General features: G+C 41.4%; 1 protein-coding gene across 2 annotated transcripts; it reads left to right on the forward strand.

Moving 5' to 3' along the window:
* The first annotated feature begins 553 nt into the window (after positions 1-553).
* On the forward strand, positions 554-12,786 carry IFRD1 (interferon related developmental regulator 1). 2 transcript variants are annotated; one of them, XR_011723921.1, is made up of 13 exons: positions 554-914; positions 3,054-3,158; positions 4,052-4,133; positions 4,565-4,689; positions 4,983-5,140; positions 6,377-6,427; positions 6,521-6,699; positions 6,809-6,917; positions 8,752-8,886; positions 10,085-10,213; positions 10,530-10,726; positions 11,229-11,324; positions 12,111-12,786. XR_011723921.1 is itself a non-coding variant. In XM_071733642.1 (12 exons), the coding sequence occupies exons 1-12, from the start codon at positions 869-871 to the stop codon at positions 12,198-12,200; spliced, it is 1,305 nt and encodes a 434-aa protein (XP_071589743.1). In that variant the 5' UTR covers positions 565-868; the 3' UTR covers positions 12,201-12,786. The 2 variants fall into 2 exon arrangements, 1 of the variants encoding a protein (XP_071589743.1); XM_071733642.1 differs by lacking the exon at positions 10,530-10,726 and having other exon boundaries at positions 565-914.
* The last annotated feature ends 925 nt before the right edge of the window (positions 12,787-13,711 follow it).

The following is a 13,711-nucleotide window of genomic DNA, read 5'->3' on the forward strand; positions in this document are numbered from 1 at the left end:
CGGCCCGGTTCACAACACCCACATAAAGCAGCAAACTGCGTGGGAACAAGGCGCTGCTCCTTTGTCCGCCCCGCCTGGGATCTCTCCCCGGCACCCTGCGCCGAGCCCGCTCGCCCCGCTGCTGGCGCCGGGCCGCCCATGCGGGATTTTCAGGCGCCCAAAGAAGGCCCTACCGGTGCGGAGCGCCAGGGCGGGGACGCGCTAGCCCGCCAGCCCGTCACCCTTCGCTGGCCCCCACCGCCAGCCCCACAGCGGGGACCTCGCTGGCCGCTGCCAGCCCCCGGTGTCGGCCCAATGCCGCGCCCCGGCGCCGGTGGGTCAAGCCGGACCGACGCCGCCTCCCCGTCACCCACGGGCTGACAGCCAAGGCCGCCGCTCCCAGCGTGCACCGGGGCGGGGCGCGCGAATCTCCTATGACGACGCAGCGCCACGGGTGGGCGGCAGCGCGGCTGCGTCACAGGCTCACGCGACTGAGTCACCCACGAGCCGTCGCACCGCCCGCCCATTGGTCGCGGCGACGGCGCGGCGCGTGGCCCCGCCCCCGCCGCCAGGCGGGCTATAAAAGCGGCGGCGGCCCCACCTCTGCGCCTTTCGCCCCGGGTGTCTGAGAGGAGAAAGATGCATCGACTCCGCTCGCGGGCCTCCACGGGGATTTCTGCCTTCGCCGCCGATTCGTCCTCTGCCTGCGTTCGCCAATCACCCCCGCTGCCCCGGACCGGGAAATCGGCCTCGCAGAAGCGTTGGAGTAAAAAGCGATCCTGCTCTTCTATCGGCTGATTATCGCTGATTCCCGGGCCGGGGGGAGAAGAGAGACCGAGACCCGGAGAGGGGCCGCGGGAGCCGAGCCGAGCTGAGCGCCGCTGCGACCATGCCCAAGCCCAAGAAGCGGGGGAGCAACCACCAGCGCGGAGCCGGTGAGTGCGGGCGGCGGCTCGGAGCGGGCGGCCTCGAGGGGCGCGGATCTCGCCCGACGTTTCCCAAGGCGCCGCGGGGGCGGCCTTTGCCGGCTTAGTGAGGCCGCAGCCGGCACGACCGCTCAGGGCGGTTGCGCCCCGGCACACCGCGGGGCTCCGGGGGTAGCGGCAGGACCGACGTCTGCGGCCGCGGAGCTTTCTGCTGGGCGGGACGGGACGGGAGCCGCGGCCGGAGCTGAGCGCGGGCCGAGCGGCGCCATGGGGCTGTCAAGGGGGCGACCCCGAAACCGCCACCTCCCTCCGCCTGCGCGCATGCGCCCGGGGGCGCGGGCGGCCCCGGGGAGGTGGCAGCGGCCGTGCCTGGCGCCGCCGGCGGACAGCAGCGCCCTGAGGGCAGCGGCCGGCGCCGGCCCCGCCGGGGGCCCCATGTCCGCCGCGGTGGCGGTGCCTCCTGGCTGGCCCTGGGGCGGCAGAGGGAGCCGGGGCCTTGGTTAAAGGCGCCGGGACGCGTCCCCGGCAGGCATAGGCTGCGGTGTCTGGCCCTGCTCCACCGCCGACGGCGTGGGCCCTTCCGGGGCGGGGGAGCCGGCTGCTGCTGTCACTCTGGTGGTTTTGGTGGTTGGCGTGGCTGTAGATCTGCGCGTTGTGATCTGAAAGGCTGCGATATATTTTAAAAAAAACCCTCTTCTTAGCCTTAGAAAGAGTATTAGGAAAGAAACATCTTCATAGGGATCCCGAATGTGTGTGGCTGAGGTGTGATGCATGGTAGAATGGAGGTTTTGTGGCGTGATGAGACATTGCGCTTGAGGCTACTGTAGCTGTGAGCGGAATCTCTCTGGTTATCAAATACTCAGGAAGTGAGCAATTCCCTGGGTCTTTCTGCCGCTCCTTTTATTTTAATTTGTGAAGGGCTGGCAGTCATTCATGCCACTTCTGCCTTTGAGCTTCCCTGCTTGACATTACTAAAAGCAAGAAAGTGGTCGTGCCAGAGCTCTGAGCTTCCAAGTTCTTTGTCCTGGATATTGGCTAATGTTTTGTTCTTGGTAGTTATAGGAAACGTAAAAGTCCAGTGGTACAAGTAAATAGTTCTCAGCTAAGAGCTGGAAGTCCTAAATGGGGATTTAAGTTTACTAGAAAGCACTGGTATATTGATTAAGTCAAGGTTGATTCCATTGAGTTAAAAACACTTTTTGGAGATCTTGGTAGTCAGGAAGCCTGCCTGAAGCTGGCAAGAACTGTGCATTGCCTTATGAAAAAAATTAGAATAGGTTGTACCACAAAAAAATAGGTGGAAGAGCAGAATTCCTAGTTCTTGAAATGACATTTGGAAGGTGTTGGAGAAATAACAGTAAAACTATTCTTTAATTGATCTGCTTTAGAAAATGCAAATTAGGTGCTAGGATAGGACAGCAGCAGAAATGACAGTATCAGTAGGTGAAATGCCTTCATCTCAATGCTGTTATAAAAAGATATGAAAAGCTGTAGAGATGAGAACTGGTGAAAAAAATACTGCTTTCTTCAAAAAAGTTAATGTTACTGAACTGGTCTTCTGGGTGCTGACAGGGAAAACTGTTCCCTTGTTGGAAGCATTTACTGTTGCGGCTTTTATTTGTAATTTGGTATTAAAATAGGGTCAGACATTGCTGATGTTGCGCGTACTACACTTAATTCTGTAAATCCCTCATTGACCTGGGTAAGGTATGTTTACCTGAATGTTTAACTTACGTTGGCTTGAAGTTCCTCAAAACTGAAAAATAAAGATTGTGGCAATATTTTTAGGGAGCTTGTCCTAGCGGTTAAATTAATATAGAGCTATTTTTAAAGTACAGTCACAGGACATTGCATAACCTGAAGCTGATGGTAGAAAGATCATCCTAAATCTGGAGCTACTAATTATGAGAATGTTTTGAAAACTGGGTGAGCTCTTCCCCACCATTCACAAATGATCTTCTAGAACAGAGCCAACTAAGTCTTCAAAATGGGTGGGAGTAAAGGGAGAAGCAAGGGAAGGAAATGTGCTCTCTGTGTCTGGATCAGGGAGAGTGAATCTGTTGGGAGGGTTAAATTCTACTTTTGGTGTTAGAATCTTCCTTTTGTATATGAAAAGTGACCAGACTGTTCTATTTCTTTTTCCTTCAGGTGGTCAGCCCAGAAATGTGCAGCCTTTTAGTGATGAAGATGCCTCAATTGAAACTATGAGCCACTGCAGCGGCTTCAGTGATCCTGCTAGCTTCACCGAGGATGGTAAATGCTTTCATTTATACCTTTTCATCTTCTTGGAAATGTAAAACTTGAGTTTACCTAAAAGCTGCAGTACTAGACTGTAAGTAGCAGTAGCAAAATAATTACATTCTGTTAAACACTCTTAAGATTATTAATCTAATGATTATTGTGCAAGAATATACTCCCATGTTTCATGAGCCTTTCATGAAACTGTTGTACTTTCTATTATACAATGCTACTTTCTGAAGACAGTAGGAATTTTGAGGTGCATTAAAAAAGATTGATCTTCATAACATGTAGTTGAGGTGGCAAGAACTGCACAAAGAGTTTAGGGTGGAAAGAGTCACATTTGCCTCTTTTGATCTAGATTTGAAATTTGCTTCTGCTACCTGGGCTGCTCTAATGTCATTTTGTTAGAAAAAGGGACCTGAAAAAGCCTGTTACAGGGGGATAAGGCAAGGAGCCCCCCCTGTGAATACTTCCTGCCCTTAATTGAGCTGCTGATGCAGAGACATCTGAAATGATGCCAAATAGGACAGGCAGCTTAGCATGCACTGCATTGGTGGTGAACACCCTGCTGGATTCTAGGCCTGGATGAAATTGTGCTGCTGACAGGATTGGCTGATGGGCATGAGTTATAGGAAATTTACTTAAGACCTGATTAGCTTCCTCAATAATTTGTCACATGTAAGAATTAGGTACAGAAACAGCACAGAGGTATCAATAGATCAGTTTTAAGGGGTGCTGTGATGTAGTAGGCCTGACACCATACTGTTGCTGTACTGCTGAACAGTTCTGTAGCTATTGTTCATGTTAAACAACTTTCTTAGCATTAAAAATGTTGAATGTTGGGTATTACAGTGTCTGCTAATAAAATGTATATCAGTAGAAATACATTATTTCCTCTGGATTAGGGCCTGAAGTTGATGAAGAAGCCACTCAAGAAGACTTGGAATACAAATTGAAGGGATTTATAGACCTTACATTGGACAAGAGGTATAGTATGCTTTGAAGAAATGCATTCATACATTGTTTTCTGGCTTCCTCTGATATAGTAAGGGAAATATGCATCAAAATCTTTGATATGCCTCCTGAAATGACAGCTTCATGCTGAGGACTTACTTTCTTCTGTATCTGAAAAGACCTCTCTTCCCCTACCAAGTTTTTGGATGAATGACAGACTATCCTAATAGGTTGAAGTAGAGTGACCTTATTTTTAGCTTGGTGTATTACTGTGAACTCTATCTACAGTGTAAGCTTCCTTGTCCTTGAGGAAGGAGGGAACTCCTAGGATCTCATACTTCATGGTACTGCTGTGGGTTCCTCTTCTTCTGGGTTCAGAGAAATGCAAACTACCATATAAACGAAGACTGAGCAATAACTGATATGTGCTGATTTCAGGACCTCTTCCTTCTCTCTTCTAACAGTGCAAAGACAAGACAAGCAGCTCTTGAAAGTCTGAAAAGTGCTTTTTCTTCTAAAATACTCTATGAATTTATCATGGAAAGGAGGATGACACTAACTGATAGCATTGAACGCTGCATAAAGAAAGGTAATTAACATGCTTACTATTAGAAAGCAATAATCCCCATGAAGCAGCTTAGTGTTTAAAAGGAATTAAGATGGCGAGGCTTGTCTGGTACTTTCCAGAGTGCTTAATTTAGTTAGAACTATGTTCCTTTTTTGAATTTAGATGCTGTATTTTAACTGACCTAGAAGATTCACTGAAATTATCCTCTATCTGTTGATTTATGGATTTTCACTTGGAAGTTTTCAGACTAATTATTTTTAAAGGAAGGAAGCCATGCACAAGGTGATAACTCATCATGGTGTGTTAATCTCTAGGTAAGAGTGATGAGCAGTGTGCTGCTGCTGGACTGGCATGTCTTCTGTGTGTGCAGATGGGGTCAGGAATTGAGAGCGAAGAGGTTTTTAAGACCCTTGGTCCAGTTCTGAAGAAGATTGTCTGTGATGGAACAGCCAGTACCCAAGCCAGACAGGCTGTAAGTATAAAATGTTTATTTGTCAGGCAAGGGCAGAGGGCAGTTTAACCAGCTCACTGTTGTGTAATCCAGAACAAAAGGTTACTACACTACTGTAAACTCGTGTTGACGTATGCTCTGAATGACCCATAGCTCTTTTCATTGGCTTAAAAAGTTCCACCTAAAGCTTGAACGTAATTTTCCAACCCAGGAACTTCCTTAAAGAGCTGTTACATGGAGCAGTTTGTCCAGTGTCTTAACTCAGCTTTATTGCAGTCCTCCTTACTACAGTTCTAAGGACTGATGCTGAAGTCATATAGGAAAACAAGTTTTCCCTCTGACTGATACATCCTTCCCATAATAATTTTAACTTTTTTATAGCAGAGAACTGCTAGTTATGCTAATATATTTATATATGATAAAATTACCAATAGCAGATATAGAACTACATGTGGGATACATTTGTATTGCCAAAAGTTTCACCTAGTCATCTCATACATCAGTGATAAGCTCAAAATACGGACTGAATAGTCTAAAGCTCTTGCCAAGGGTTTGTTGTAGGTTTTTTTTTTTTATAAACTTAACTAACATTCTCCAACTTGCCTTTATTGTGTCTATTTCTCATATTTTACTCAAGCTGTGTTGCCATGGATGCTCTCAGCAGGAAGAGGAGGGAGTAGTAGTTCAACAGCATTTGTTTCTACGAATAAAAACTATTAAAGCTTGGGCTGCTTAAGTGTAGTTTTTAGTCCTCCCTGGTTAGTGCAAATGTGACTTGCAAACGTTTTTTTCTTATTCTTTGTGGGAGGAGACTGGGTAGACTATAGGGACAGGGAAGAGTAAAAAAAAAAGTTGGATAGTGCTTAGAGAGGTTCTTAAAGTCAGTGTCCTCATGCAATTTAATTGTAATAGTGCACAGAGGGAAAAATATTTCCCACAGCTGTGTGTTGATACCAGATGTTCGTTTCTGTTTACCAGAATAATGTCTGCTAGTGACTCCTACAGGGATTTAAAATAATTGGGTGAAAGGAATGTTACATGTATCTTTTTGGAATGGTTTTGTAAATCATATTAAATAATACTACAGGAAAAGAGAAGGCTTGTGAATATCATTTGTTGTAAAATCACTCTGAGACTAGAGTAAGAGCTAACTGTTACAAAGTATCTGAATTAAACAGGGTTGAAGACTTTTGATCTGCTATGGTTTCAGTCTCAAACTAATGTCAAATACTGACACTTCTTTTCCTTCTGTTTTAGTGTGCAACCTGCTTAGGCATTTGCTGTTTCATTGTCACTGATGACATTACGGTGAGGATAAATAATACTTACCATACTTTCAAAATAAATAGTATGAAAATGTGTGACTTTTAAGCCACTTCCATGATCTTTTCCTGTGTTCAGGAACTGTACTCTACTATGGAATGCCTGGAAAATATCTTCACAAAGGCTTATCAACGAGATAGAGACACTAATGGTGTTTCAAGTACCCATAATACTGTGCTCCACATCAGTGCTCTCTTAGCATGGACACTTCTGTTGACCATTTGTCCAATGAATGAAGTGAAGAAAAAAATTGAACTGTGAGTTATTTTTCTTGGAAAACAAAATTTGCAGTGACTGTTTTTTTCCTATGCAATGAAGCAGTGTCAACCAAATTTACAACCTAATGAAATGTGACTTATTCCTTAGGCACTTGCATAAACTTCCAAGTCTGCTATCTTGTGATGATCTTAACATGAGAATAGCTGCTGGAGAAACACTAGCCCTTCTGTTTGAACTGGCACGTGAAACAGATGCTGTAAGTAGATGTTACCAACTAAATTTTCTAGCATTGAGATGGTAACAAAACAAATACTTCACCCCCGTTTCGTAGCACCCTGGATCTCTAAAAGTGGCACTGGGTTATGTTCTTTGTAGTGAGTCTGCCCCAATGTGAGCAAAGCCATGTCTTACAGCAGTTTAATTATAATTTTTAGACAAATCTCCACACTGCAAAATAGGACCAATACAATAAAACACATCAAACAGTATGGAAGAACAACTAGAAATGAAGAGTTACAAGGTTTAAAAGCTAAATCCAACATCAGAGCTTCCAGGATAAAACAGTGTATGTTCACTGCAGTGGGAATGCTTGTTGGGTACTAATGCAGACAAGTTTCAGTGATTCTGTGCTCACAGCTGAAATTGTTATTTCAGTATCCTTGTTTTGGTACCTTGAGAATTATGGCTAGTATTGCATGATGGTTTTACAGAATCTGTAACTGGTTTAGTCAGTTGGAGACTAGTCAGTCAATTTAAGGAGGGAGAATTTTGAAAGGATTTGGACATTCTGCACAGAAATTCATGTTGCCTTATTTGGTGAGATTTCTTGGGGTTTGCCTTTGAGTCGAATTAGGTGCAAGTTTTTCAGTATTCTCACACACAGCTAAAGTTGGCTTTACATTCTTCAGTGTGCATTATCAATTCCTGAACTATTTCTTGATAGCAGTGAAGAAAATAATCTCCATTTACCCATAGTGCAATGTGGGAATGCTGCCTGAATGGCTCTTACTTTTTTGATCAAGGCTGCTGTGCCTTGCAAGACCACTGTCCCAAGTGAGAACATAACTCCAATTGAGTCAGGATATATGACCCACTAACACTGCATAATCTGGAATTATATATTGAGATTTCTGTATAATTGCAAACAGAGGGATTTGAGTCTATTGGCTGTGGAAGGCAACTTTGAACCCAAGAAGAGACTGGAACTAGATGCTTTACTTGTTCAAACTGATTGCAAGTAAGCAAAATGCATTAATGAGTGAGGCTATAATCATGGAAAACCTGTTCTGTTCTACTGAGGATACTCCCCTTTAATCATTACAAGATCTGCTCTTTGGATCCTTAAGTGCAGATTGAAAATGCACACTATGTTTTCCCTTTGACCAGTTTCTTTCAAAAGCAAACTCAGCCTAGTCAGCTGACATGACAAAACATTCAGATTAAAAAAAAAAAAAACCACAAAAACTTCTTTTATATAAGTTTACATACATTCTTAGTAATTGAACTACCACTGAAATAACAAATGCAGAGGAGAAAATATTTCCTGTTAAACAGCTATGAATTGGAGTATTTTAAGAATTTTTAAAAACTGTTTCTTAATTTCCACCCCATGCAAGATTTATGACTAAATATTCCATACTGTCAGTCTAACAGTGTCTCACAATCCATCTCCAACAGCATGAATTCTGTGCTTATAACCTGAAAGTGCTCTCAGCTTGGCAACAGGAGTGGCAGCCAGGTTCAAGAGATGAGTTAGGCAGTTTGAGTCACTTGGAATTCTGGAGCAGGACAGATTGACAGGTATATATATACATGCATTGAAGGAGGAGCTGTACTGTTTAATGTGCCTCTGACCACTAGAATACAGTTTGATAGTGTCCTACCTGGGTAAACTGTGTGCTTTGTTCTTACTGGCTTAAATGTTGCACATGGAACTCAGGAAGTCAGTGCCACCTCTCTGTCTAAATAACAAAGTAAGAGGTTGTCAAGGTCTACCTGCCCAGAATTTGGAGAGATCCATTTTCCTGTTTGCAGGGGAAGAAGTTAATGCCAGAAACTAAAAAAAAAAAAACCAACATTTTTTTATCTAGGATTTCTTTTATGAAGATATGGAACTTCTAACAGAGAAACTAAGAGCTCTGGCTACTGATGGAAACAAACACAGAGCCAAAGTAGATAAAAGAAAGCAGCGATCTGTCTTCAGGGATGTTCTACGAGCTGTTGAGGTGATTCTCTTGTCTTACTTGGAATGTTTGGATTTTAACTTGGGTGTATAACTCAATTAAAATAGCTTTACTATTATAAATAGAATTTCATTTCACTGAAAGCAAGAGAAAAAAATATTTTAAATCAGATTTCAAATTCTGATCACTTACACAAAATACACGTGCTTTTTTCAGAACATAGAAAGTCAAGCTTTATTTTGCTCCAAACACGACTTCCATATTGAAGCATATTTCTTTGTTTAAAGAAGGTTAAACATTTCACTGTAAATACTAAGTGCTTTTTATAAAATGGGAAGATTTTTTTCATGGAAAACTTGGTGTCCAAAATTGGTGTCCTTACCTCTGAAAATGTTCATACTAAAATCTCATGTTGAGCTGCTGTGCATAATAAACAAAAAGCAGCTTACTAAGGTATGTCTCCAAGTGGCACTTTTTTATTAGAGAGGAGCTGTCCTATTTGTTGTGCTATAATCTTCTGGATTTCCATATCCAGATTAAGAGAACGACACGCAAAGCAGGATTCTAAAAATACTTGATCAGTGGCATAACTTCTAAGTAAAGCCTCTAAGACAAATGTCTAACTTATGTTACTGTTATTTCTCTTGCACATCTCAAGATAGATTTTTTTTTTTTTTTTTTTTTACTTGTCAGATAATTACATTATCTGATAATTTTATATTATTGTATGGATAACACCAATGAAATATTAGTTGACACAGTAGTTTAAAATCTCAGGATAAGGAGAAGGCCTTGAAGTCACCTTTGAGACTCTGTCTGCAGAAGAATTGGAGTCACTTACTAAGCACTTTTTACGTTCCATTGTCATAGATGTAGCTTGTCACACTTGAAAGGTGGGGACTAAATGAGGCTTACAAGCTGACTGAAAGATGACTCCTGCACAGAGAACTGGTTTTTCAGGAGATAAATCAATTATTAAAGTTATTTTAAATATGAAAGTTAAATATTGTCTTTAAAGTCCTATCTGACTTGGGAAATGTCAGCTTAAAGTGCTACATGAGATCCAACATTTAGGTGTGCATCAGTTTATGAAACAAAAATATTTTCTGTGTGCGGATCATTATTATTTGGAAGGTTTTGGTGTGCCAGATTTTTTAATAAAAATAAAAGTTCACAGGTACAATTCCTAATACAAAAGACTGCTAATTATACATATATTGTTTGCTTTAACTTTGAATAGGAGCGTGACTTTCCTACAGAGATGGTTAAGTTTGGACCTGAGCGCATGTATATTGACTGCTGGGTTAAAAAACAAACTTATGATACCTTCAAGGAGATTCTGGGGTCAGGGATGCAATATCATTTACAGGTGAGCTGCTGTTTGATACGTGCTCAGACTGTTCCTGTCTGGTTTCTTTGTTAGTAATTCAGCTGAATTATAAAACCATCAGTAGAACATAGTGAAATGATGGGCTTCTGTTACAAAGAAAAATGTATCAGAAATGTGAAAGACAGCACTTAAAAATGAACTACAGTGAGCTAAAACTGTCTGGGTAAGCTGCTTTTGAATTGTAGCCTGAGTGTCCTGGGTTAGCAATTAGAAGAATTCTCCAAGAAGCAAGAGATTGAAGCAGAATATCTTCTTAGCATCAGGATTCTTCCTGAATCCTTATGGTCTCTTTCAGCTGAGTCATGTAGTCATCTGCTTCCTATAAAGCTTCATGCCTCCACCCTTCATGCTCAAGGCTTTAAAAAGGAATGCAAAACTGGAGTAAAAAATTAGGAATGCTGCTTGCAGCCTAATGATGACAGCCTTCCAGAAGGGAAGAGATAATATTTTTCTCTGTTCTAGGAACTGCTTGTGCAGTAGTCATCTGTTTGGGTAAGTAGTAGAAGCAGGAACTGGAGCTTAGGAATATGGGCTCTGAAATAGCTTTGTTAGTCGTGGGGTTAAAATGTTTCAGTCTAGTTAAAATTGCATTTTTACTTGACTGAGGGAGCCCACATATGTAACAACTTTTTTGCATGTTTTGAATAGTACTTTAATATTCAGATGTTTAAAAATCAGTGTATTGTGAAACGATACAGATCTGTGTCCAGCTGCCTAGTCCTGTGTAGAGGTTTTAACAGAATAGTGTCTAAGTTTGCTGGGACAAAAAAAAAAATAATAATAAAAATCATTATCTCTCTTCTTAAGAGGTCCAGTTTAGTTCTTAGCCTTATTCTGATGAAAGGAAGAAGGGTTCTGTGGCATGATTGCAAAAGATAGTATGATTTTTTTTTCAAATTTGTCCTATTTCTTACTGGAATACTTAACAGTAGCCATCTTTGGAGACTTGATAATTAGAGGAGAAACTGATTATTCAAATGTGTTTCTTGTTTAGTCAAATGACTTTCTTCGGAATGTGTTTGAGCTTGGTCCACCAGTAATGCTAGATGCTGCAACTCTTAAAACAATGAAGATATCCCGTTTTGAAAGGGTAGGTTATTGCACCTTAATGTTTTTGGTTTGGTTTGGTTTTTTGTACTTCATGCACTAATATATTTCTCCTGAATAAAATGGTATTCCAAACATGCACTTCAGAAGCTGTCACCTTCTGTTACACTCTGTAGTTCTAAGAGTGCCCTCTATTGTCACTGGATAAAGCCAAGGCTTTGCATGTGTCTTTGAGCTCTTAAAGTATATTTTCTACATAGCAGGTGCCTTTTCTCCCAGCAGGCTCTGAAGGTTGTGGTTGGTGATTGCTAACAGATTCATGCTCTTAGAGCTATAGGTTTTTGGTTAGCAACCTACAGGAAACAGTAGAAGCTGAGTCTGTATAAAGGTTGTGTCTTGAACTCTCCAGTGTGAAATGGACACCAGGAGTGTGACCTTTTTCTGTTGACTGTAAATGTACTCATCACATGTATGAACAACTTGTGGAATGCCACTACCAAGCTTAATGCAGGAGGAAAACTTCATCTGCATTTTGTCTGTATGATGTTAAGACCAGTTTCCAGCACTGTTCCTAGGTCAGCCTTTCTTATACAGTCCAACTCTCTTTTAAATGTCTAAATATTAAAATTCATCAGCCTTTGGTGCAAAGATATAGAATATTATATATATATATATATATATATATATATAGTATATATATTTTAGAAGGTCTACCAGTTTACTTCAGAGATTAATAAAGATATTTTTAGCTGTTTAACATAAGAAAAAAATCACTAAAGGGCATAAGCCTGTTTAACATCAGTGGTTAATTTTTCCTTTTATTTTCTAGCACTTGTACAACTCTGCAGCATTCAAGGCCCGGACAAAGGCTAGAAGTAAATGTCGTGATAAAAGAGCAGATGTGGGAGAATTTTTCTAGACCTCCTTTTCCAGGAGGGGTTCAATTTTCATAAATAAAATCAATTTGTAATATTTAAATTTTTAATATCTTTAGTCACAGTTTGCACTTGTGCACAGGGGTGTTGTATAAAGTCTGTAAATATAATGCATGTTGTTGTTTAGTTGCATATAAACTGTATATAGTTGTTGTAAGATTGGGTGCAGTTATACATTGTAACACTTACATTAGATGCACCTTGCTCCAAAAGTTAAGTATATTATAACTGAACTGTTAAATGGGGTGGGTAACTGTAGTCAAATGCAGTGTGTCAGATTGGATTCTTTATATAAAGGTAAATTAAATTAATTCATTGACCAAGTGTTTTGAAAAGATGAACTTGTCAGTGTGAAATTATTTTAGCAACTTTTTAAACTCTTCTGTGGCAATTGAACAAGGAAAATTCTACATAGTGTGACTCAATCCTGAAGGAGACTATGAAGTTCAATTACCTTCACTTAACAATGAAGTAAGAAATGACAGAAATACTTGCCTCAGTGTAAAATCATCTTCATGTTCTGAAATTGGATGTTTAATTTTTGGAATAAAGATGTTTCTCACTACTTGATTTCTGTGTGAAAGTGATTCCTGTCTGAATGTAAATCTGAAATGCTAGCAAAACCTCAAGGCTGTTTATTTGCCCATTCAGACAGGTGGTTGGGTAGTAGAAGCCAGATGAACCTGATTTGGTTTGGAGGTAGCTTTTATTTACCTGTGTTTTGCACAGCAGCCTACTACTGTTGGTTTGTCATCACTTCTGTAATGGTCTAAATGTGTCCTAGTTCTGCAAGCCAACTTGTCCCTTATCTTACTGGAGCCCTTCCAGCTACCCTGGTTTCTTTCATGCTGAATCTTACTCCCCCTAATTTTCTGGCTCTAGAGGACAGTACCTGTGACCTGTCTTTCTCAGGGATTATGGGGTTTATGTAATGAAGGCACTAAAACATAGATGGCTTGTGTAAAAGTACTTTTTAAAATAACCTGTGTAAAAGTACTTGTTAAAATAGCCTGACCTACAGCTTTAAGAATGTTTATCAGCAGAAGCCCTACACGTTTCATCCCTCAAAACAACTCCACCCCCTGCCCTGCAAAAGCTATGATAAGGCAGAGGTTCAGGTTGTTTTTTAAGTTTTCAGATTATAGTAGAACCTATTCCAGAAAACTACAAGAATAATTTTGGTTGGGGAAGACCTTTAAAATTGAGTCCAACCAATAACATAGCACACTGGTAAGTCCACCATGAAACTATGTCCCTAAGCACCACGTCTTTTAAATATTTGCAGGGTTGGTGATTCTACCACTTCTCTGGGCAGCCTCTTCCAGTGCCTGACAACCCTTTCTGGAAAGATTTTTCTTTAATACCCAGTCCAAACTTCCCCTAGCATTGCCTGAGTTTGTTTCCTTTTGTTGTATTGTTACTTGGGAGAAGAGACTGAACCCACCTGGCTACAGCCAGGCTTGCTAATTAGAATACCTGCTAGCTTTATTCTTTT

Source organism: Heliangelus exortis, chromosome 1, assembly GCF_036169615.1.
Source record: "Heliangelus exortis chromosome 1, bHelExo1.hap1, whole genome shotgun sequence".
NCBI lineage: Eukaryota > Metazoa > Chordata > Aves > Apodiformes > Trochilidae > Heliangelus > Heliangelus exortis.